The sequence below is a fragment of the Lynx canadensis genome, chromosome C1, assembly GCF_007474595.2.
Source record: "Lynx canadensis isolate LIC74 chromosome C1, mLynCan4.pri.v2, whole genome shotgun sequence".
In the NCBI taxonomy this organism is placed as follows: Eukaryota; Metazoa; Chordata; class Mammalia; order Carnivora; family Felidae; genus Lynx; species Lynx canadensis.
The window spans coordinates 64630347-64656787 of NC_044310.1; the positions used below are offsets into that span (position 1 = coordinate 64630347).

General features: G+C 34.4%; 1 protein-coding gene across 6 annotated transcripts in view; it reads right to left on the reverse strand.

The window, feature by feature from the left end:
* Positions 1–26441, reverse strand: part of ZZZ3 (zinc finger ZZ-type containing 3) — a 78887-nt gene that overhangs the window by 2978 nt on the left and 49468 nt on the right. For 4 of the 6 annotated variants that reach the window (XM_030324264.1, XM_030324263.1, XM_030324261.1 and 1 more), the window contains 10 exons: positions 20724–20862; positions 17009–17156; positions 16809–16924; positions 16049–16120; positions 14895–14996; positions 14147–14242; positions 11851–12003; positions 6187–6321; positions 2861–2961; positions 1272–2556 (listed from right to left, as the gene is read on the reverse strand). In XM_030324264.1, the coding sequence (XP_030180124.1) occupies positions 2412–2556; positions 2861–2961; positions 6187–6321; positions 11851–12003; positions 14147–14242; positions 14895–14996; positions 16049–16120; positions 16809–16924; positions 17009–17156; positions 20724–20862 (1207 nt within the window). In that variant the 3' untranslated portion in view covers positions 1272–2411. Of the gene's footprint in view, positions 1–1271; positions 2557–2860; positions 2962–6186; positions 6322–11850; positions 12004–14146; positions 14243–14894; positions 14997–16048; positions 16121–16808; positions 16925–17008; positions 17157–20723; positions 20863–26441 lie in introns of those variants that run through there. The other 2 variants (XM_030324265.1, XM_030324266.1) reach the window with 2 other exon arrangements.

Below are 26441 nucleotides of genomic sequence, written 5' to 3' on the forward strand. Positions count from 1 at the left end.
TTAATATGCAAGGCTTTCACAAGTAGGTCTATGTTGTCTCTTAAGGCCAATACTTCTCTGTAGGAGATCGAAGGACTACTTGTAAAAGACAGCCCTGCCTATTCCTGCAGTCCGCCAATTAAAACACCACCTCCATATTACTACTCATGCTACTACTACCACTGCTACTATTACCATATAGGGCCTTTTTAAGCCAGGAGGACTACTTGCCTGGAGGTGAAAAATGCAAAATTAACACATCTTCACTCAAGCAGAAAATAATCCTCTTTGCCACTCAAAGTTCTCAAAATCTTTGCTCTTGAAAAATACAGTTAAGTGGGTTTATTTTGTGTATTGTTTCCATCAGAATTGTATCACACACAGCCCTCTTCGAAAGCATACTTTATGGGATTTTTGAATAAACCTGAATGGTCCTCCCCCAATAATCAGTATTATTTCTATACAAACACAGAAGTTACTACCAAGTGCTGCTGTCTTGCTGCAAGAAGGCAGATTTCCTAGCATATATCAGTTAACATTTAATATCAAAATGCCCAAACGTTAACAACTCCTTCTTCTTCCCCCCAACTACTGATTCCAGGGTAAGAAGTAAAGCTCAAGTCCATTTCCTGTTCTTCCTGATGCAATATATTTTATCAACATCAGTAATCTTTAGTCAATATATTACTTTAAAATTCTCATATTTCTATACTTAAAATAACATTACTTTTCTCAGTTAAAAAAATTCAAGGTATGATTTTAGTACCCTACAACGTATTGAAGGAGTATTAAATAACGTTCCCTTGACTTAAAATCGGAAAAAAGAGGGGACTTAGTCCAAAAACTAGGTGAGTATAATACTTAATCTTAGAATACTTATGTGATCTCTTCCAGTAGTCAATAATTGCCAGTGAATACAGTGATTTTCAAAAACCATCTGTTTAAATTAAACACGTGAAGAGGCTTACTTTCATCTAAAAGAATTAAGAGTAAAATTTTTCAGCCCAAGTATAGTTTTCACATCTGGATATTAATAATAGCCTTTTTAACCATGGTGTGTGTTCTTTTTGTAACCTAGTTTAATTAGTGTCTCAGCACACACTGAGTGAAAAGATTACCATCTTCTCTCAGAGCTTCTCAAGTTCATTTCCATAATACTATATAGTCCTTACTCTTTTTCAAGGACAGAAAGGTAAAGCAACCCCCTAAACAAAAAAATTTTTTTTTTGGTTTTAACACTAGTAAAACAAATCCAAAATCTAACCAAAAAGGAAGTCACAACAAGCATTCTATAATATAAACAGACAGTATCCACATAGTTTATTTCTCACAGTTCTCCTGACAAATGAACATTATTCAAGAACATACTGTATACACAGATAAGAAGAAACATACAAAATGTTTTAAATGATGCACAACAAAATCCAGCAGTATAAAAGAATGCATGTGAACTCTTGCTCACTGCGCAGACTAAATTTAATCACTTGTTTAAATAGTAATAAAAATACAATCTTTTATGGATCTTGTGCAGACTACAAAAGAGGGAAATTATTACCATATATATGATTTTTATATTAGGCAGTTTTCTTTGATGAGTTGCACTGACAACTCCAAATACAGAGGCAGAAGGCTGTGTATTTTAAAGGAATTAATGTTGTGAATTAGAGACTTTACACAGTTACTACCACTGGCACTTTTCACCATAGTTTGTACACATCACATGATCATCTTATATAACATTACATTTAAAAAATATATCTGAGCGACAATTTTATAACATTCACACACCATGAGCTGGTCAAGGAAGCAATGCCACAGTGCCTCCTGTAGTGCTTCGCTGTTGGTAATAAGGACAGTTCATTGTGGTTAAAAGAAATTAGACATCAATATGGTTAAGCAGCTCCGATTTACTAAAGGCCATCAGTGGCCACCACTGGGACAGTGAGTTCTTTTAAAGTGTTTATCCTAGAAGCAAACACCATCATTGGTTAAAACTTTGTCTAAGAAGTCAGCTTCTGTGCCGAAAACTATTTTCACAAAACTGAAAGCTACTAAACTGTTTTAATATAAATACTTTGTCTTCTCATTATCCTATTTATGACCGAGTTCTTTGAAACCTTTGGAATTTACTCTCTTTAATGTGTGCTCTCGTTTCCATCTCACCCATTTAATATCACCACCTAAAAGGCTTTAAGGTGGTGGTGAGAAATTCACCAGGGAAACCCTTTGCTCACCAGGAATGCTCGGCTGCTGAACAGTGATCTAGAGCCACAACGGTGCAGAGCTGGACTTGACAAGAACACTCAGGAAGCTGTCATGCTGTGAGTGTCATTTCAGGGAAAGCAGAGAATCTTTCCAAACTGTGCACATAATTCACAATGATACCATTGCTATGTGTTGAAGAGGACTAGTATACGATGTTCTCTTCCATGTCATCTGTTTGCTGGAAAGTAGTTTGGGTCAAGGTAATTATAACTGGTGCCCTGGGACACACAGTAGTCTCTGTCTAAGAATGTCTCTGACCTATAAACAGGTTCTAATTGGTGATCTTCCTTGTGAATATCTGTTTCATGTAGGCTGCAAAGAAAACACACACACAAACACACACACACAGACACATCAATACACGGCACTGGATGCATTTTGGAGTAGATATTATAAAACTTCCTCACAGTTCCACTTCTTTAATCCACCAAAATCTCTAACGGAAATTTACTTGAGATGTGGTATAATTAAAGAAAATTTCTTAATTGCCTACAACAACAAAGCTTAACCCACTAAATGTGGTCATTTTCTAAGTAGTTTGGAAATCAAATTCACTAGTGGCTGAAAAGCTCTTTACTTGTCAAAACTGAAGACCTAATATGAAGAAAACACTTACCAGTCTGAACAAGAATCACAGAAATCCAAAGACATTTCTGGAGGACAATCCTGGCAGTGCCACCGAACACCCTGGATAGGTTCTATGCCACAGTTATCGCACTAGAAAAGTTTCAGAGAGAAAAATATTAAGCTACATTTTTCCAAAACCTTTTTTTCCTGCTGGGAAACAAAGGATGTGCACAAAAACATCTATCTCCCCAAGGAACTAGACAGTAATATAACACAAAAATGGTTGTAAATTAGATGTAATTTCTAGCAAACTAGCACAAATTTCATTCATTCAAGATGAATGTGCAGGTGAGTGACAGGTACATTATAATAACCAAGGGATAACCTTCAATATGCTCCACTTTACTTTAAAAAAATTTTTTTTGATTTTAATTCCAGTAAAGATACAGTGTTCTATTAGTTTCAGGTGTACAATATAGTGATTCAACAATTCTATACATTACTTACTCAATACTCATCATGGTAAGTGTACTTACTACTTTAATTGACTTTTTAAAATTTTAAGTAGGGGGTGCCTGGGTGGCTCAGCCAATTAAGCGTCTGACTCTTGATTTCAGCTCAGGTCGGGATCTCAAGGTTTGTGGGATGGAGCCCTGCATCAGGCTCTGAGCTGACAGCATGGAGCCTATTTAAGATTCTCTCTCGGGATGCCTAGGTGACTCAGTCGGTTGAGCGACCGACTTTGGCTCAGGTCATGATCTCACGGTTTGTGAGTTCGAGCCCCATCTCAGGCTCTGTGCTGACAACTCAGAGCCTGGAGCCTGCTTCAGATTCTGTGTCTCCCTCTCTCTCTGCCCCTCCCCCACTCATGCTCTGTCTCTGTCTCAGAAATAAACATTTAAAAAAAAAAAAAGATTCTCTCTCCCTCTCTGCCCCTCCCCCATTCATGCTTGCTTGTTGCTCCAAAATAAACTCCTTTTAAAAAGTAAATAAAATTTCAAGTAAACCATTTGCAAATTTAGACATTTGAGTGTTAATAACTATTTTTTAAGTTTATTTATTTATTTTGAGAGAGACAGAGAGAGAGAGACAGCGTGAGGAAGAGGCAGAGAGAGAAACCCAACCTGGTATCCTGCTCTCAGGAGGGCCCAAAGGGGGCTTGATCCCACAAACAGTGAGATCATGACCTGGGCCAAAGTCAAGTATTAGACGCTTAACTGAGCCACTCAGGTGCCCCAATAACTATTTAAAGGTACCTCAGACCAATGTATAATGACTGTGATTGAGAACCACTGACTTAATACCATAGTTAAAACTGTATAATTACAGAACTACTTAACAAGCTATCATTACCAAACCCAAGAGAACACAAAATCCTCTCTAAACTTTTATCTTACTGAATTATTCTTCAAAGCCTGAAGAAGCCTAATTACTAATGCCCATAACAAAGAAAAGGCAGATCTACCTCCTTCTTAGTGTGGTGGCATTGTGGTAGCCCTCAGTGTCTTCGGGGCAATTTTGGAAATAAATCTCATTTCTAGTTTCTTTGATCATCAGACCAACTAGAGTGACCGACAGGTTAGTAAACAAGCCACAGCTGGGTCTTAGGGCAAATTTTGAGAAGTGGAGAGTTTCCTCTTGAAAGGCCAGAGATACCAATTAGGAAAATTTCTAATGGAGAAGCAAGGTCATGGAAAGATCAAGAGGAAAAATCATTTAATATAGTATGGCTAATGGCCATACTAGAGAATGAGAGGTATAATTTTAAGTTTCTGTTTATCAGTCACAGCACGCATCAGTATTTTTATGTATACCACTACCAGCAAATCTATATCTCATGGTCTCACTTTTACTTCCTCCAGTCTCACCAAGTACAGCCAATTCTAAAGTCCAAAGGTTCTCAAACTTGTCAATCTCTCTCAATTTCCACAGCCACCAATCAAACCTCAGACATTCTCATCTTTGGTCTAAATTACCAAAAGAATTTCTAACCAGTCACCCTGCCTCTAGCTTTGCTTTCTTCTTTCCATTCTCCATACTAAGTCCAGAATTATCTTTTTCTCCTTCACCTAATTTTTTTCAACTACATAAATAACATACATGAACACGTTACTGTTTACAAAATTTAACAATACAGCTGTCAGAGATTATCCACTCTAAACCCACTGCCTTCTCCAAGGTTATCTATACTAATAGTGTAAGTAACTGGAATGATTTTTCTGAAATGCAAATTTCATGTTACTGTCTACTTAAGATTCTTCAATGGTTCCCCAATCTCATTAAGGAAAGTTTAAACTCCTCAGTAAATGTCAAAGGCACCTTAATAGCAGCACTACTCTCTGATATGTTCTCTAGCCATAGTCAACTATGTTTACTAATTTAACTTCTCTAAATTCCTTATGAGACGAAAACAGAATAAGGACAGAAACTGAGTCCATCTTGTTTACTAATGAATCCCTAGCAGTTAAGCAAAGTGCCTGGAACATAATGGGTATTTCAAAATTTTGTGGACTGAATGGATATATTTCTAGTAGCCTGAACGGCGAAAAGAAATTTCTCATCTATGAACAAGAGCAACAGCTCCAATGGATGAAAGGATAAAGAAAATGTGAAACACACACACACACACACACAGGAATATTATTCAGCCCTAAAACAAAAAGAAATCCTCCATTTGTGATAACATGGATGAGAAAGTAGAGGACATTATCCCAAGTAAAATAAGCCACAGAAGTTAACAAGTGCCATATAATCTCACTTATGAATGAAATGAAAAACTCAAACTCAGAAGCAGAGGGTAGAACAGTGGTTGCCAGGGGCTGCGAGGTGGGAGAAATGAGGAGATGTTAGTCTAAGGATACAAATTTTCAATTGTAAGAGAAATCAGTTCTTGAGGTCTAATGGACAGCATGGGATTAATAATATGGTACTGTATACTTGAAATTTGCTAAGAGAGTACACTTAAGTTTTCTCACCACACACACACACACACACACACACACACACACACACACACGAAAAAGGTAACTATGTGAGGTGATGTTTTTACACCTTAATATTTTGTACACTTTAAATATATACAACTTTTGTCAGTTATATCTCAGTAAAACTGAGAATAAGAAAGAAAAATAGCTAGACAAAAACACCTCACATTTTACCTCAAAATATAGATACCTGTATGTTTGTCTTCTTCCCATAGAATCATAAACCTACTGAGATCAGAAACTGTACCACACTACTTTATATAAATGAATAGGACTAGAGCTAAACTTAACTTTTATCTGTATGCTGGGAAGTCTGGAATTTAAAGCTGCAGAAACTACTTTAAATCTCTCTTATCACCCTTCCAAAAATTAAATGAATAGTAGAATTTACCTTGAAGCCCACATGTTGTACAAATCCACTTTCAGCTTGCATCTGCTGGAGTTTCTGCTTCTTTAACTTTTTAAACTGTAATAGTTCCTTATATTCAGGTAAATTCCTATACATAATAGGAATACTTTCTTCATCCTAATAATAAAACAGAAAACAAAAATGTCTGATAATCAAAATGAACTAACAGGGGGTGCCTGGGTGGCTCAGTTGGTTGAGCATCCGACTTCAGCTTGGGTCATGATCTCGTAATTTGTGGGTTGGCCCCCATGTCGGGCTCTGTGCTGACAGCTCAGAGCCTGGAGCCTGCTTTGGATTCTGTGTCTCCCTCTCTCTCTGCCCCTCCCCTGCTCACGCTCTATCTCTCTCTCCCAAAAACAAATAAACATGAAAAAAATCATTAAAAAAAGAACACTAAGAAATACTGACACAGAATATTTTTCTACTAATAAAATATTTTTCACTTTTAAGATACTTTACCTTATAGGGCTGACAGAAAATTCGTGTTGCTATTAGCGATATTTTAGACTAACACTTTTGGAGGGCTTCTTAATGCAACAGTAATATTGAACTGTACAAAGTACCAGGGGATGATTCCTACCTCTGTCATACACTAATGCAGACTCAACCCTATCCCAACACATTCATGGCTCCTTGTGATACTCTTTATAATCTACTTCTACCTCATCTGCAGGAAGCTCCTCTTCTCTAAAAGATTTTTTATGCTTTCTCAAGTAAATACCACATTTTCTTAACAAAGAGCAAACCACTTTCTGCTCTGTATACTCCCAATAATCAAGGCATGACATTCCTGTCTTACCCAAGGGGATAAACTAAATTATGAAGATGATCATTTAGAAGACTATAAAAAATGAATACTACAACTATAGAAATACATGAAGCTGAAGTTGACAGATGAATCACTAACTGCTTCCTACCTATTCTCCCAATTTATTTGTGCTCTGCCATCAATGATCCATTTCTTTCCTTCATGACCTCATGATCCCATGGTCACTAATATCTACAATGCTCCTGAAAGCATCTCCAATTCACTGACCCCATCCATAGTCTATCAATCCTGGTCCAGATAACTCCCACCCCTCCCATTCCTCTTGCTCTCATATTAGGTATTATTAACTACAATGTTTATTTTATGTCAAGGAAACCGGTGTCTATAAAAATAACATTTACCCAAGGCCACATAATTAATCAGTTATGGAGTCAGGTGATTTGAACCCAGATTTGTCTGAATATTTAGTAACTCCTTATACACTCAGCAGCCTAAGGCCTAAATCTAAGAGCTACCCTTAATTTTTCACTGTCATATTTAATCCAACAAAATTGGTCACTACTTAACACTTTCTTAAATTTTTCAAATTGGTCCTCTATAGTGTCACTCCTTCCTCCAGCTCCACCATGATTTAAAATCTCCCAATGACTTCCTGTCTACAGAGTCAAGTCCAAAGTCTTCAGCTGAATAAAAGATTGTTTATAATCTCATGCTTCACTTACCTTATCTCCCACCATCTTTCACTCGTTTCAAGTTCCTGTCAACTAAAGTGTTAAATTACAGCTACTGTCTTTCTATATCAGCACTGAAAATGACATTAAGTAATGTAATAAATATCTAACACTAATAAATACAATGTGACTTAACTAGTTAAATAATGTGATAAGGAATTTTATAGTGAAATTTATTAAATTCAGATATTTTAAGCAAATACAAAGAGTAGAAACTATACCAAATTTTTTAATTTGCATTTTAAGTCTAAGGATACTATTAAATTTGGCCAACAAGACTAAGTAAAGTTAAATCACCACACAACTAGGATGGCTACTATCAAAAGAAAACAAAACAAAACAAAACAGAAAATAACAAGTGTTGACAAGGATATAGAGAAACTGAAACCCTAGTGCACCGTTGGGGAGTATGTAACATGTTGCAGCCACTATAGAAAATAGTATGGCGGTTCCTCAAAAAAGTAAATGTAGAATTAACATATGGATCTAGCAATTCCATTTCTGGGTCTACACCCAAAAGAACTGAATGCAGGGACTCAAACAGGAATTTGTACATCTATGTTCATAGCAGCATTATTCACAATAGCCACAAGTGAAAGCAAACCAAGTGTCCAATGACAGATGAATAGATAAAATGTGGTATACACATACCATGAAATATTATTCAGCCTTAAAAAGGAAGGAAAGAGTGACACATGTTACAAGGTAGATGAATCTTGAATACATTATGGCAAGTGATGAAAGGCAGTCACAAAAGGACAGAACCTGCAGGATTCCACTTAAATGAGGCACCCAGAGTAGCCAAATTCATAGAGACAAAGTAGGAGGGAGTTGCCAGGGGCTGGAAGGAGAAGGCAATGGGAGATACTGTTTAACGGTTCTGAGTGTCAGTTTTCTAAGAAGTAAAGAGTTCTGGAGATTGGATCACAAAAATATGAACATATGTATTTATCACAATTAAAAAATTTTTTTAAATCCTCATAAACAGATTTTCTTGTTAAAATCATTTTTAAACTTTACTTAAAGAGGAGATCCTATGACTAATTCCAAATGAGGCTAAAATGGTGTACAGATTTTAAAACTATGGAAGTACATACATGTAATCATATGGTTTCTTTAGATATTGATTTCCTAAAAAAAGAACTTGAAATCTATAAATTTTACCACTAGTAGTTTTATAAATATCTGAACAGCTATTTCAAAATTCAGAATGATTTGAACTGGTGCTCATTTAAAAATAAATAAATAAAATCAACCAAACAAAAGTTAAATCAAATTCAATCTATTACATATATTAATCTACTCCTCATCTGGCTAAATTTTGTTCCTCCTTCACATGTCACTTTGACTACCACTTCTTTAGAGTTCTTCTACTTAAACTCCAAATCTAAATAAAGTACTTCTTAAATAATTATAATCAGTTGTTTTTGAAGCACTTTTTAAAATCTGTAATTTATTGATGTGATTACACATTTATCTCCTCCCACAAGACTAAGATTTGTAAGAGCAAAGATCATAAATATTTTGTGCACAACGATGCAGCTGACCTCTGGCAGGGCCTGATATATAAAATGTAGAATCAATATTTTTCAAATGAATAATTCTAATATTAACAAAGTACAAACTTAAGACACAGCAGATATTAGCTATTTTAAAAAGAAAAATTTGTGAAGAATACAATCATTTTATGGTAGTTTCATACCAAATTATACACTCAGTATTTGGCTAATCTAAAAACAGAACAAAAAAGAGACTTACTTTTACTTGCTGACCTTTCATTAAAATCTCCTTTGCCAATTATTATAAATAATCAGAGTATTAAGAAAGATATAAGGTAATCCTTTAAGCAAAGAACCAGAATCATGTTAGTTACTGAGGAAATAAATTTCAGGATGTAAAATAAAAATATTAACAGCAATAAAAAGAAATGTCTATGGATGGAAAGGAAAATAAAATAAATTGATCTAAATTAGTGTGCAGTCAATAACACCAAGAGGAATTACTTGAAGAGGATTTGACTTTAGTTCTGCAGTGGCATATATCCCAAGGCAAAAAAAAAAAAAGAAAAGAAGAAAGAACTGTCAAAAAATCTGTTTCCAGTAATCATACTGCTGATGGTAAGGTTAGTATTATTATATTCTGAGACTACTGTGAGCACTATGAGACAAAGAAAGTGAGTATTATGTCAATGTCACTGATATCTAGGATTCTCAGCATGGGAGAAAGAAGATACATATTTAAGATCAATAAGGAGAAGTAAAATCCCCAAAGTCCTTAAATTGAATCTGAAATTAAAAAATATAAACTTACGATGTCTTTTTTTTTAGTGTTTATTTTTGAGAGAGATAGAGCACAAGCAGGGGATAGATGGGGGTCAGGGGGACACAGTATCAGCAGTGCTCAGTGCTAACAGCAGAGAGCCTGATGTGGAGGCTAGAACTCACAAACTGTGAGACCATGACCTGAGCCAAAGTCAGACACTTAACCGACTGAGCCACCCAGGTGCCCCTGAGGTTTTTTATTTTTTTATTTTTCTTCAAAAGTTTGTTTTTATTTTGAGAGAGAAAGAGAGAGCGCATGCGTGCAAGAGAGCACTAGTAGGGGAGGGGCAGAGAGAAGGAGAGACAGGCTTCACACTGCCAGTGTACAGCCCAATGTGGAGTTTGAACTCACGTACTGTGAGATCATGACCTGAGCCAAGATCAAGAGTCAGACGCTTAATCAACTTAGCCATCCTGGTGCCCCATTATTTTTAAACAATAATATAACCTATTTCCCAGCTCTATCCATTAAATAGACCTAGAAACAATGATCAAGCCAGCATCAAGTAGGATTCCTACAGTCGGGCTATCATCTCCACAATTTCCTAATAAAAGAAAGCAGGACTAATTCTAGGTCTGAAGAGGAAAAATACAAGACAATCCTAGAATTTCCTTGTCAGAACAGGTAATGAAGAAGCTATCAAAAACTACTAGAATCTTGTTCAAAGATCCCAAAATCCAACCTGAATAAGTTACAACTAACCAATGGGCCAATCTGAACACTAATAAAGTCAATAATATCAATGTACTGAAACATAAGAAAATAAACGAAGAATCAAGCAGTTATACTGCCTCTTCCATATGTACCTTAGGGGGAAACAAATAGTTGATGGAGAGGGTTACTTTATAGAATATTCTATCAAATAAGTAAAGAAGAATTGAGAGAATATCACTGTTTTGTAACATCTAATGAATTAATGAATCCAGGCAATGATCAATGGCTACTATGTCAAAAAAAAACAGAAAAGACCACCAGACTGATGAAAGTACACATGAAGTAAGTCCTGCCCACCCTAACAAATCTGAATCTGCTCAATTATCTAGATCTACTATTGATTTACAGAAAATGCAGGTAGCAGAAAAACAGAGTAAGTGATAACAATTATCTAGACCCACTATCAATTTACAGAAAATTCAGGGAGCAGAAAAACAGAGTAACACCAGAGAGAAGCAAACAAAACACACACAGTGGTAAATTCTAATGACCCAGTTTTTCAGCAAAAAAGTTCTATGAAGAGGAAAAAGGGGGTGGGGATGGAGGAAAGGAGGAAATCTATTATAATTTATGATTGGGGGAAATGTGAACTGAGTGTATATTTGTGTAAAGGATTACCTTTTTATAAACATGATAATAATACTCTGTAATGTCTGGGACTTGCCCCAAAATAATCCAGGATGGAGTTGAGGTGGGTAAGAAGTACAAATCAAAATAAGATTACAACAAACTGATAACTATTGAAGCTGGGTAATAAGTACATGTAGGTTCATTATACTACTCTATTTTTATATGTGTTTTAGAAATTTCTTTTATTAATATACTACATATGTTATATAGAATTCATTATACTACTCTATTTTGCATGTTAAAATTTCTTTTATTTTTATTATGTGTTAATATATATGATATATATTAATATATAATGATTTAACAATATATTGTTTTTTTAAAAGCCCATAAACTTCACTTGTTAATTAAAAGAAACCAACATTCTCTGAAGGATAGGAATAATTTAAAAATTCTGGTGTTCTCATTCTGTAACCTGATCTGTATGATACCTAGATAAATACACAGGTATATGTATTTTTATATAAGTAGATAACTTACTGATGCCTCTTCAATAGCAGTGCTCATGTGGCTATGAAAACAGGATCGGTCATCATCTTCATCCATATACACTGGTGGTTCATGGGAAGTCATGAAAGTGGAAGGTTTAAAGAGATGCTTATTAAGGGGGTGCTGTCGTCTGCTTGTGGAAGACTAAGCGAGAAAACAAATTTTTAATTTGGACATTGGAAAATCATTACCAGAATCAGAGATACTAAAATACACTATTACTTCCTCCATGTCTATCTACTAAAAGGATCCTGGCTCTACCTTTCAGTACATGCTTATGTGGTTGTTTTTTCTATATTATCTGGATTTTTAAAGCACAACCAGATTTACAAAAAAAATGTAGGGGTGGGGGGGGGATACTCCAAAAACAGTATAATGGCTCACATGCTATCTAGCTTATATTTGTATCTCCAACATTGACCATACTCTTGACATTCAAATGCTGAACTCCTCTTACAGTCACTGTATAGAAGATCCGAGAGGATGAAGTAGCCTAAGCCAGATATAACATGATCAAGTAAAAAAATTTTCCACAACATGATTAATGTCTAAACCTACTAACACTGATTGATTGCTTACTGTTTGTCAACGTCATTTAACCCTCACAACGTTACTATGAAGTAGTTATTATCACCTCTAATTTAAAGATGGAGGTTAAGGTTCTTATTCAGGGTGTTACAACTAGACAGTGGTAACACCAAGATTACAAACTGGGCCTGTGTGGGTCCAAAGCCCTCACTCTCAAACCACTATGTAGACTTCCTCTCTTCATAAACAGTAGAGCCACAAAGAATAACCTCAGCTACAGGCAGAACCATCACTTCATCTGTTTCAAGATTCAAACTCCAACCGTGGCAAGGAATCATTGCGTCTATGGCTTGGCTAGATCTCTACAGTCAACAGTCAAAATGTTAATTAACTTAGAGTTCAGTGCATTCAGGAGGGAATACGTTCAGGTTTCTTTAGTATTCCTTTTGTTACCATTACTAGTCTTAGCTGTGAAAATATAAGGTACTCAACACATCTAAAGTTAATTTGGAAATCAATCATAAACATTAGAGCTATTAAACTGAAAACTGCTTATCAAGGTTCCAACATTCCAAAGGTATAGGATGAACTCTACATATGTGATATAAGTAATGCTATACGGGGGAGATGGGGGAGAGGAGGGAATCCAAATTATTTAAATCAACTGAAAAGTTAAAATGAGCTTCCAAAACTTGGTAACAAGACAAAAAATAAAACTTGTAAAACATGGAGCTGTACAGACAATATTCTTAATGTAAAACTATGTAAAACAGCTTCAATAAGGAAACTAACAGCATTAGATATACTCTTAGCTTCTTATGTGAAGGAAGGCAGTAATGGTAGAGGGCAAATAACAGGATGATTTACTAAGGAAATGAAAGAGGCCAATTATGTGCTTTATTTTTTGCAATTAAAGCAAAAAACCGTCTACAATTTGATGCAATGGTTTATGTAGGAGAGGAATGACAGCTTTTTTACTGTACAGAATAGAACAGAATAGTGGGAAAAGGGCTGGGATCAGAATCAGAGGATCAGTCGTTCTCAGACTTATTAGCTATATGACTAGACAACTGACTCAATTTACCTTAAGGCCTAGTTTTTTGTTTATTTTTACAACTGTATTTTTAAGTAATCTCTACACCCAACATGGGTCTCAAACTCACAACCCTGAGATCTAGAGTCACATGCTCTACCAATGGCATCGGCCAGGCACTCAAGGCCTAGTTTTCTCATCTATAAAAAGACTGTACAACAGCACCTGGTCCTCAGCTTCCAGTAAGAAGAGTAAAAACTAGCTATTAATATTATTATCAGTAAAGTGAAAGTGATAACACTACCCACACTTCTAGAACTGTAGTGAGAAATAATATATTTTAATAAACATTTCTATTTTTGGATTTACATAGCATATCTAAAAACAGAAATTGATTGTTTATTAAAAAGTCAAACATTCTAAAATTTGTAACATCACAAAGGCCTTTCTGATATACCCTCAATCTAAATCTTCCAAGTAGTACCCATTCACATAAACTAACCTACTCCTAAGAAAATAACAAATATAAAGATCATTCAATTTCACTGAGCAGCAATAATGGAAACCTACCCTGTGTCCATCCCCAATATAACAAAATGCTTAGAGTAAGTCAGATTTTAAAAATAAAACAACTTTGTTCTGATAAATGTATACACTTTTACATAGCAATTCTTTGATAAGTTTAATCAAAGATCTAAAGTTTACTTTCTCTATTTTCTTTTTTACCTTTTTGGAGTACATATATAAGTTTGGTGTTCTGCCTGGGACTGGAATGCCAGCTTTAGTTAGTTTTATGAAATACTTCTGCACTCGGCTAGCAACCTAAGAAAATATAATAAGCCATTTAACAAAATTACAAGACATGCATTATGTGAATAGTTCTTAAAAATTAAAATATACCTGTGTTATCTTAATGAATGCTAACAATCTAAAATTTATCATAAATCTAGATATAATTTTAAACTGCCACCAAACGCATTTATATGTTAAAATCTAGACAAAAAAATCATTAAAATACAGGAAATTTGTTGGACTCCAAAGCTAAACGCATATTTTCAACTTGTGAACACTGCATTAAAAACACATCTATTAATATCAATGGTAATGCAAAGAAGAAAACTGCTATATATTTTTTTAGAAAGACAATCAGAGATATTTACTAAGTATGTCACACATCTATTAGCACAGCCTAACCAAGTACACAACTTGGTGCACTCACTAAACATTCAAGAGACACTAAATACATTATATTCTTATTTTTTAGTAATGATCTGAAGCAGAATCATCTCAAGTTGTTTCTGAAGAAATCAACACAAAATATACAATGCTAAAAACAAAACATAACAAAAAAATCACATACTATAGCACTATGTAGCTTAAAAATGATGTGGCAAATTTTATGCCAAATGCATTATCCTTCATTAAAAAAACTATCAAAAACAGGCCAGCAATATGCGGCCATCTCCTCAATTACCTGCTTTGCTGTCCTATTGCCCAGTTCATCTGCAATCTTCTGCCAGCGTCGAGATTCTACTTCTTCAGGAGGGTATTTCAGGAGTAGCTGTTCAAGCTTTTTCTAAGACAAATCCAAGACCAAGTTTAATACTGAGTTTCATAAGTAAATACATTTACATAAATGAATAAATACATTCACACTTCCTTTTAAACTATAATACACCCCCCACAACTCTGCGGGTTAGGTCACTAGAAATCCTTGATGCGGGAAAAATTTCTAGTAAGGAATTTAAGCTTTACTAGGAAAAATGAGATTAGAGCATAAACCTATGGAAGAACTTAAAGATTCTCTAGTCACTTAAGTAAAAACACAGCACCAAAAATTTTTTTAATTAATTAATAACACTTTATGCATTTTAATGATTTCCACTCACCACCTTTTCTTGCTAGACTATGTTTAGGCTTGCCCCATATAGATTTAACAAAAATATCTAAATTCATTTGGATTTAGACAGACTTAAACTTTTCCCTCCTTTGTGTGGTCTTCCACTCAAATATTTGCTTTTTAAATTCTGAGCTATCCCCTAAATTGTCACACAGTGCTAAAGATGAAGAATAAACTGGATGCTTGAAATAAAGGTTTCCTAAAGCTTTTCGAAAACTGCTAACTTTATTATAGCTTAGGAGTTAATCCTCATATGAAAGAGAGATGTGTCTCAAACCTTATCCATGAACAGTCCTAGCCTCCTAGCCGTATGCCAAAATGTAACAGAACACGCTGGTGTGGCTTTGTCAGCTCCCCTTCATAACAAAAACAAGAATTCACTTTGAGGCACTGTTTCACTTGGCCCCAGGTTTTTCCTCTCTCCCAAAGCTGCATTACAGAAACTTTAATCCACCCATTTCACTATCTTTTTCAATCTACTTCCCACAACCAAGATTCCCGATTTAAAAATCATCTCCAAATAGGAATTCATACGTTCTCAAAATCCAAAATTCTTGAAGTGGGCCAAAAAAAAAAAGAAAAAAAAAAAGAAAAGTATACAGAATGAAGTTTAATATTTTGAATTTTTGGTTAAGAGAGATCACACACAACAACATACACTTTACTCATAATACTGACTCTAATCTGAACCTTTTTTTTAACCTACACAATTCAGAAATATCTATTACCTGTTCCTCAACAGTCCACAGTTGGTTAAATGTTTCAGGTTTGGTATCATCACAAAGGCGTCCTCTTATCATCTGCATATAAAACAAGGCTTTTGTCAAAAATAACAAAGACTACCATTTGATATAGCCAAATAATACACATATTGTGGAATTTTTTTATTAATTTCAAAATATTTTAGTAAATTTATTATATAATGTATAATTTTTTATTGTTTAGAGAATGTTTTCACATTCCTTTATTTCCTTTGGTTTTATACTCCTAGCAATCCTGTGATATAGATGACAACAACTTCATTTTAAAGAAAAGGAAATATTACATTTCCATTCTGAACCCACATGTCAATCAAGGTTCATCTGAATACTAGTGGCAAGGCCAGGACTCAAATCCTGGTTACATTACACTTACACACAAAGACCTCTTATTTTTAGAATAAACAGTACATGTCACACAGTGTACTAAGCATGTTACATGTACTATTCATTTATTCCTCACACAACTCTACAACACAAGTAATATTAACCCCTTTTTATATAAAAGGAAACTGCAGCTTGGAGGCTTTAATATAAATAACATTTGATGTTCCACCGCTGGTAAGCAATACAGCTGGGATTCCAACCCAGGTTTCTCTTAACTTCGAAGTTCATGTTCCCACTATCTTCAGTGAAACACTGCCTAAATTTTAAGAATACAAATCAGGAAATGTTAACATATTTTATCTATAACTCAAATCTTCCTACTCCAACACTTCATACTGTTTACCTGAGGACGACTGTTTGAGCCTTCTGGACCATCACTCAAAGGCAACATAGAATATGAAAGGGACTCTCCATCCTTCTTAGGATCTAAAGGACTTTTTGGTCTAGCAGGTAAACCTACTAAAAAGAAGACCATGTATAGGATTATTAAAGCAAGACCGCCAGATAGTTCTCTATGTAAATTCTTAACATGTAATTTCTTACCTTTATCAAAAACTAGCTTTACTCTCCTAGTATGTCTTTTACGATTTTTAAATTCTCTTTCAAAGTTCCCAAGGCTATTGGTATATTGGTCCCATACAATCTCAGGCAATTGAACAACTCTCTGTGGATATGGAAGCCCTATATCAGCCTGGGGGGAAAAAACGTGACAGTTTAAATTTAACTGAAACTTTCAGAGGACTCCAAATCTAAATTATCATCAACTGGGCACTTCTATTCACTGTTTGAATCCAACAGCCAATAAAGTTAAAGATAATATATTCTAAACATTAAATAGTAAAAATGATAGCTGGTAAGGAAGAATGAATTTAATGATATAAGCACTATTTTTAGATACAGCTCCAAAGCTGAGCTACATAGACATACTGTACTTTATCACTAACACACTTTAAACATAAATAACAAAGCCAAGAAAGGATTTTATCTCTAAGAACAGCATATGAAATGTTTTGATTGCAACAGATGAAACTTGACACATGGAATTCATTTTAAATGTACTCCCGTGTTCATGACTTATTCATAAAACAATGAATTATTTTCACAATAATATAACTCTCATCACATATACAAAAAATTATGACACCTTGAGAATCACAGCTATACCTTCATTCTACTTGGAATTAATTCAGTTACTTAACCAACCACCTTTATAGAAGTCATTAGTTGTCATAATTACTAAAAACAGATCATTATAATCAGTATCTTTTGATAGGGATTTTGGTTACATATATGCATGTTTTTTTTGCCAGAACTCACAGAATGGTACAATTAGAATTTGTGAATTTCACTATATAGAAATTTCACCTTAAAAATGTTTTAAAAAATAATTTTAGTTAATAATATGCATTCTAAAGTAACTTGGTGTGAAGTGTTCATATCTGCAACTTTAAAATGCATTCTTGCTATAAGATGGAATGATGAAAGATTGATAGATACATACATGATAAAGCAAACACAGTAAAATGTTAATTATAGAATCTAGGGGTGAATATGTGTATGTTAACTATATAATACTTCCAATTTGTCCGTGTACTTGACATTTTCCATAGTAAAATGCTGAGAAAAAATTAGCTCAAAAACTATGAAACTGAAAAGAAAAATCCAGTTTAACTGTTTGACACAGAATTCATAATTTTTATTTTATTTATATTACATTATCACCATCATCATAATAGTACACATTAGTCTAAGGTTCAACTTGTGCAAAATTAGAGTGCCTTTTAAAATAGTGACAGTAATATTGAAGGAAGCTAACAAGCCATAAATGTTCTCTGCATTCTATACAACAACATATACCACAAGTTTCCTCTATTTCAATTAGGAGTTTCTAAATGTCCACTGAAACAAACATATACATGTCAACAACTTATAGCATGGTAAATCTAAAGAAATAGGTAAATTAGGTATAGATGGTCCCCAACTTACGATGGTTCAACTTAGGATTTTTTCACTTTACAATGGTGTAAAAGTGACGTATGCAATAGAAACTGTGCTTTGAATTTTGATCTTTTCCCAGGGTGGCGATATGTAGTACAATACTCTCTCGTGCTGCTGGGCAGTGGCAGTGAGCTGCAGCTCCCAGTAAGCCACAGGATCACAAGGGTAAAAAATCAATACACTGACAACCATTCTGTTCCCATATAACCATCCTCTTTTTAACTTTCAGTATAGTATTCAATAAATTACATGAGATATTCAACACTTTATTGTAAAACAGGCTTTGTGTGAAGTAATTTGGTCCAACTGCAGGCTAATGTAAGTATTCTAAGCACCTTTCAGGTAGGCTAGGCTAAGCTATGAGGTTCAGTAGAATAGGTGTATTAAATGCATTTCGACTTCTGATACTTTCAACTTAAGATAGGTTTATCAGGACATAACCCCATCTAAGTTGAGGAAGATTTGTATACATGAATAAACACACACACAAAAAAAGGAAAAATCAAACTTCTAAATTAAATCCAGCAGAAAAAACTTCTTTGCAAGAAATGTAAGTCATAATTGTTCAAGTGTCTGGATTTAATGTAATTCTGTACACTTTGATAAAAAATTGTTAAGATGGTCAATATCCCATCTCTGCTTCTGAGATAAAGTGAAAGGAAATTCGGTTCTAAATTATACCTGGAAATGGAGAACCAGCAAATAACTGACTGCCTATAAATCTAGTAAATAAGCATAATTGCATATTTTTGCCCAGCAGGGAACATGAATAAAGTAAGATCAAGTTTAATAAATCTTTTACTAATATTTACTTTTCTATCACCGTCTGTTTTAGTTGAATCAATTTTAAGTAACCACAGTAAGTGCTCTATCTTTTTGCACCAGCAAATGTTTAATAATGGCAATGCAGAATCAATAAACACCTAAGTGGACTCACTATACAAAGAGGGCAAACAGGATCCTAAAAAGTTTAGAAGTTTTAGCAAATCAATATACAGATTCTATATACATGATGATATTCAGTGATCTGAAGCATGGAGAGAAAGTAATGACTGCCAAGGAATAATACAGCTAGAGAAATCCAAATAATAAATTAATGCAACTAAGTGAAACAAACTCCCCAGGGCTGTTCCCTCAACACCTGGTAGACCACTTTTTGTGACTCATTAAAAACTGGTAACTAATAACTATGTTACAGTGGTCATACTTTATAGGTTTTTTTTGTTTTTTAAGGTGAATAAGAAGAATCTTTTTCATAGTTTTTCAGTTTTAATGTTTTCATACAATGCTGATTAATATTACACCTCTCAAATTTATTGAACAATCAGTGGGTCCCTAATTCAAGACACACACTATGGTAATAAATGCACATCTAAATTATCTCCATATTTACATACAAGAAAGTGATAAAACCTTGAATCACTTTCAAATGGTTAACTGTTAAATATGAAAGTTCTGTTTTAAGGAAAAGAGAAAATTGAAAGGAATTTTTACACTAAAATAAAGGACATTATAAAATTAAGTAAAATTTGTATCTTATCCTCATGTCTTCGGCAACCATAACCTTAAAGACATTTAAAATAGTTTTTGTGGGGCGCCTGGGTGGCGCAGTCGGTTAAGCGTCCGACTTCAGCCAGGTCACGATCTCGCGGTCCGTGAGTTCGAGCCCCACGTCAGGCTCTGGGCTGATGGCTCAGAGCCTGGAGCCTGCTTCCGATTCTGTGTCTCCCTCTCTCTCTGCCCCTCCCCCGTTCATGCTCTGTCTCTCTCTGTCCCAAAAATAAATAAAAAACGTTGAAAAAAAATTAAAAAAAAAAAAATAAAATAGTTTTTGTTCTTACCACAAATATTTTCTATCATATTACAAGGGAAATTACAAAAGTAACTTATATTTAAAGCAATTAATAAACCCGAAAGTAATTTTTCTTTTCACTTTATTAATCCTGAAGTCGTGAAAGAAGGAATACTCTCTAAGATGGGAAAGGTAACAGGAAAAGATCCTAAAAATGGCTAGGCAATAGAACAAGTTCCTAATATAAAAATATTCAATTAAAGTTCCCAGCTATTTTCATTGGGGTATATTTTGTGTGTTCGGCGGGGGGGGGGGGGGGGGCATCATCCTGCCTTCAGTAGTATGGTTAGGTATAGAAGGGAAAAAAATGAAACACTTAAAAAATATTTACCCATACTGAAAGAATAAATCAAGTTATCACCAAATATATTCTCAGTAACAGTGCTCAAAAACAGTGCTAATATATACCTTCTTCTGGAGTTTCTCCACAAATCCAATGGGATTTTTTAGTGCTTCTTTCTGGTGTTTGCCTAAACTTTCAAGGTCCTGGACTGCTTGAGAACGCTGAGCCTCGAGTACAGCAATCGTCTGTAACAGTCTCTGATAACTACAGAGACAAAGAAAAATACCTCACTAAAATTTTCTAGTAACAACAATAAATTAAAAACTGAGTTCAAGCCATGATCTACTATTAAGCCACACAGTCTTTTTAAAGTTACCTGAAAGAGTTTAGTAAAACATATTACTGGGAATAAATGAGGTCTTCCTGAGTTACGAAGTACCTAGTCAGAAAATATCAGTTAGAGAAAGCAAAGCCTTATTCCCCCATCTTAAGTTTTTAATTCTTGAACCTGAACAAGTAAAGAAAATAAGAAGGCATCTTGACTTTCCAACAAAGTCATGAGGAAACTGCTAAATAAAAATAAAATAAAATCATAAGGTTTTAGCACCAGGAGGAATCAGCAAATCCAGCCCCTCTGTTGTACTCTGTTGGGAGTAAGGAATCCGAAGTACATTTTCTTGCCCAGAGTTACAGGAAACTGTCAAATAATTCAGATATGATCTTAGGTGTCATGGTTTTCATTTACTCTATTATACTCCCACACAGGAAGTTTACTTTCTAGGCAATTCTTAACTATTGAACACTTTTAAAGAAGAAAGGCCTTAAAGATATTTACTCCCTATCTACAAAGGTCTGTTTAGCACAACTGACATATAGTTTTACCCAGACAAATCTACTGTCTGTCATTATCCTGAAATCTCACGATGGTATGTGTATACTAGTTAATTCTCTTTCTCTCTCTCTCTCTCTTTTTGGTACAAATTGTCCTGCTTCTCTGATTGATGTCTATTTTCACATGTTGATACACATACATATGGAAATATGTTACCCCAAAATCCTGAATGTTCGAATACATTGCGCAAAAACAATCAAGAACAAGTCATTCCAAGTTTGCTTCAAACTAAGTGGTTAAGTCCTTAACGTGTAAGTAAAACATAATTTTCTTTATGGCTTCAAATAAGTTTCACTCCATTTCCCACTAGACTGTAAACTCCATAATGGCAAACACATCTGAGAAGTTCACTGTTTTATCCACTGTGCAACACACTTCCCAGCATATAGATGATCAATAAATATTTTTTGATTGAACAAATGAATAAACAGATGTTCTGTGCAACCAAAGTCTCTTTTAAGTTCAGAAGTCTGCAAACTAGCAGAAATTTCAAAGGTAAGACAATGTAATTCTAAGGTTCACAGCCATGGCATAATTCCAACATGACATTCTTCACCAGGACACTTTTTAAGCGCCCTGCCTAAAAAACATATGTTATTCTTGTTCTTGAAATGTTTATATTAAGGTAAAAACTGCTAACATCGAAGGGTAAATTCCTCTGAAGCTAAAGATACTTCATTGAAAAGTTAGAACTGAGTTAGAAAGCAAGGACCATACTAAGTCACTCCTGGATAAGTTACAGATATGGAGTCTAAACTCACTTTCACAAAGCCCTCATTTGCTTTGAAATGTATGGAGCATACAAACCCTGCCTATGCTGGCTGTTTCCACCAGGCAGGCTCACCCAGGCTCAATCTTAAGGTGATGGTAGTGAGCTGAGACCTGGAACCTATCCTCTCTACAATACTCCGAACTGCCTGCCACACTTCAACTTCAGAAGTCCTTCCCCACTAAGTGAACAACAAAAGACTTCTCATGGTGTCTCTATAACATGATCTCTGTTTTAAGCAAGAGTTGCATACTTCTGTATCATCAATATAAAAATGGCTATGAGCCTATTAAATTTTCAGCAAACTGTTGAAAGCACAGTTAACAATAAGGAACAAGAACAGAGTTATAGAAAAAATAAGCACAGGCTTGAAAAAAAGTGCTACAGTCAGGGCACCTGGGTGGCTCAGCTGGTTGAGCGTGTGACTTCAGCTCAAGTCATGATTTCATGGCTTGTGAATTTGAGCCCTGCTTTGGGCCCTGTGCTGACAGCTCAGAGCCTGAAGCTGCTGCAGATTCTGTGTCTCCCTCACTCTCTCTGCCCCTCCCCTGCTCTCTCTCTCTCTCTCTCTCTCTTAAAAATAAATAAAAACACTAAAAAAAATTGAAAAAAAAGTGCTATAGTCAGCTGTTGCCACTAGGAAGAAAGCCTCTCTTTGAAACCAATAAATTGTTAACAATTTTTAGTGTACTTCAAGTATTCCACAACTCTGACTTTAAAAAAATATTTCAACAGGTATGACAAAGTATAATTCTTCAACCTCTATTTGCTTCTCTTTTATCAAGATAAAATGATTATCAAATTGAAAGGCCTATAATAAACATCGGTAAAAGTCTTAAAATCCAGATTAAGTGAAATTAAGAAATACTAAGAAAATTAAGAAATATTGAGAAAATAGTAAATTCAAGTCTTCTAGTCCACCTAATTTGAATTATTTCCTAGAGTATTCAGAGATTTCACCAGTAAGATTACCACATATATCCCCATACAGAAATGGAAGGAACTGTAAAAACCTGGGGTGACATCTTAAAAAAATATATATATATATGAAAAAAATTTTAAAAATATGATACAAGCAAACATATTTTCAATCCCACCTACCCACCCACTTAACCTCCAAAAACAAACTACTGGAAGCTGATCCAGACATCAATCAAGGCAGGATTCATTTGTTCATTAATTTCATAATTATTTACTAAGAGAATAAGATGCTAAAGCTTTAGTAATTATCAAAGTAAATCGGGCATGGACTTTAGGTATAACAGAGGAGCTACAATTACACCAAAGAGGGAGAAAAAAAGCTATATAGGACTGAATGGACAGGATTGGCCATTTTGTTGGGGACAGAGGATGGGTATGTGAGGGTCCATCATATTAGTCTACATTTTTGTAAGTCTGAAATTCTCCACAATGAATTAAAATAAGAAAACTTCAACTTAATGGAGGATGTTACCATTGTATTCCTCCTGGACTGGTCAGATCATCCCTCTTACTATATTCAGTTCTGCTTTACGAGAGACAAACAGGTTCATGAAAAGACAAGATGGATGAGAAAGTATAGAATAAGAAATAACAATAGTGTCTAACAGTTACTGAATGTATACTATAAGCCAGATGTTGTATTTTAAGTGCAATAACACAGTCCTCATTATAAACTTGTACGATAGGTACTATTATCTCTATTTTACAAATAAGGAAACCAAGGCACAGAGTAAGTAATCTGTCAAGATCATATAGCCATTTATTGTGGAGATATGAGGTAAAGAATGGTTAAAGACTCTAAGAATATTTAGTCAAGAAATTAAATCCTCCAGTAGAATACTGTTTCAATCTTTATTTAATACACAGCTATGCAGAAAAGGAAACAGATTTGTTTTACAGGGTCAAGAGTCAAACAAGAATCAAATTGTGATAAAGGCACAATATGAAGAAAAACATTGTCTTAGTCAAAACTAATAAATGAAGGCAGTATAGCACCCAACCACAGATATTCATACAGATATTTAAAGGAAATTCAAGCACTAAAAATACTCACACTCTTTAATTCCAGTAAAACATGCTACTTTCACACTTTTGTTACTCATTCAACAAAGTAATCTGTAGAATGATTTTTTTAAATGTATATACTTTTGTATGAATGCAAATATAGTAACATCATTCCCACAAGGACAACTCTGTATTAAATCTATCAAAAAATATTTATTTTTAAAAATGAATCCAGTGCTAAAAATAGTAGGCTTACCTGTGGCAAAGAATTGTTAATTTTATTGTCGCATGTCTTCAACATAAGACAACTTTAGCTTTTATATTATGGAATTATATTTGACTAAAATATAAATACTCTTCAATTCTAAATCTAAGTTATTTCACTACCGTTCATTATCCAAGCCCTCTTGAATTCTTTATTTACATCTGTGAATATAACACATTTATATAAAAGAGTATATATAGGTAAAATTTTTGGTGTCTACAAGAGAATACCAAGAAATTAGCAGTCTAGAAGTTTCATTTTAATGTCCAATTTCTATACACACTTTAAGAGAGACAAAGGAAGAAAGAATAAGATTTTATTTTCAACTAAATGAGAATCTTTCCCAAGAAATTAGATTTCCATTTCTATTGTGGAAACAACTTTTAAGGTTGCATGGCATTTGCTATCTTAAAAAAATAATGAGGGAACATTTTTAAAAACCCAAGTTGGGGGGCATCCTGCCAAAAAGTTGACCTGATTGTTCAGTCATTAAATAGTGTCATTAAAGACAAAAAAATATAGAAAGCTATTCTAGACAAGAGGTCTACAGCCTTTAGCCTGTTTTTATAAACAGAGTTTTATTAGAACATAATCACACTCATCCGTTTACATAATATCCATGGCTGCTTTTTTAGCAACAATGACAGAGTGGAATAGTTGCAAAGTACAGCTGATCTCCAAAGAAAAGTCTGCTAGGCCTTGCTCTAGATTAAAGATGCAGAGATATGACAATCAAATGTAACATATGATCATGAATTAGGTCTCACAGGAGGAAAAAATGGACATTTCAGGGGACATTTTTGGGGATAGATGGAAAAAATTTAAATATGGATTATAAATTATATCATTTTATTGCATCAATGCCAGACTGCTGGGGTATAATAAGGTATTTAAGGTTATGCAGGAAAATATTCTAATTTTTAGGAGATGTATACTGAAGTGTAAGGGTAATGAATCTATAATATACTTTTAAATGGCTCAACAAAAAAAAAAGAAAAAGAAAGAAAAGTTTATAGTACATAGGACGGGAGGGAACATGAGGGGAAAGGGAGAAAGCGAGAGAATATTATAAAATGTTAAGCTAAAGAGCGCTGGGGTAGCTCAGTCGGTTGAGCACATGACTTCAGTTCAGGTCATGATCTCACGGCTCATGAGTTTGAGCCCCACATTGGGCACTGTGCTGACAGTTCAGAGCCTGGAGAATGCTTCAGATTCTGTGTCTCCCTCTCTCTCTGCCTCTCCCCCACACTCTCTCAAATATAAACATTAAAAAAATTTTTTAATGTTAAGCTGTTGACTGATGAATTTAGCTGAAGGGCATACTATCCTTCTAGCTTTTCTAACTTTTATATCCTTTCTAAATAAAAACTGAGTAATAGAGAAGCTATTCATTATGCTTTGCTACTGAAAAAGAACAACTTGATTATCCTATGAACATTGAACTTGATTAAACACTGAAAAAACTAAAGGAAGTTGATTTAAAAATAAATTTATTCATTTAAATTGTACAAAGAAAAGGGAAAGGAGTATAGAAAAACTTATAAGCCAACCAATGTTTTCACATGTGTGCACTGGTGAGCAAGGAGGAAGTAAGAGCAAGAGGAAGAAGAACAAGACATACAGTGGATATTATTTTCAACAGGATAAAAACTATATAAAATGAATCAGTTCTCAGGAATAACAATCAGGCAATTTTAAATGGTAACAAATTCCATCCTAACAACTTACCAGCGTAAAACAATTTAAGGGAAAATGCTTCAATTTACTCTACACCATCATTTCAATCAAGTAAGGTATTTCTACTTTCTGCAAAATACTGAGCTCAACACATACATAATTTAACAAAAATTATTTTGATATGAGCAGAACATACATATCTTAAAATTATCAATTTAGTGAAACAAAAGCTGTGATACTTTCTCTTCCTTCGT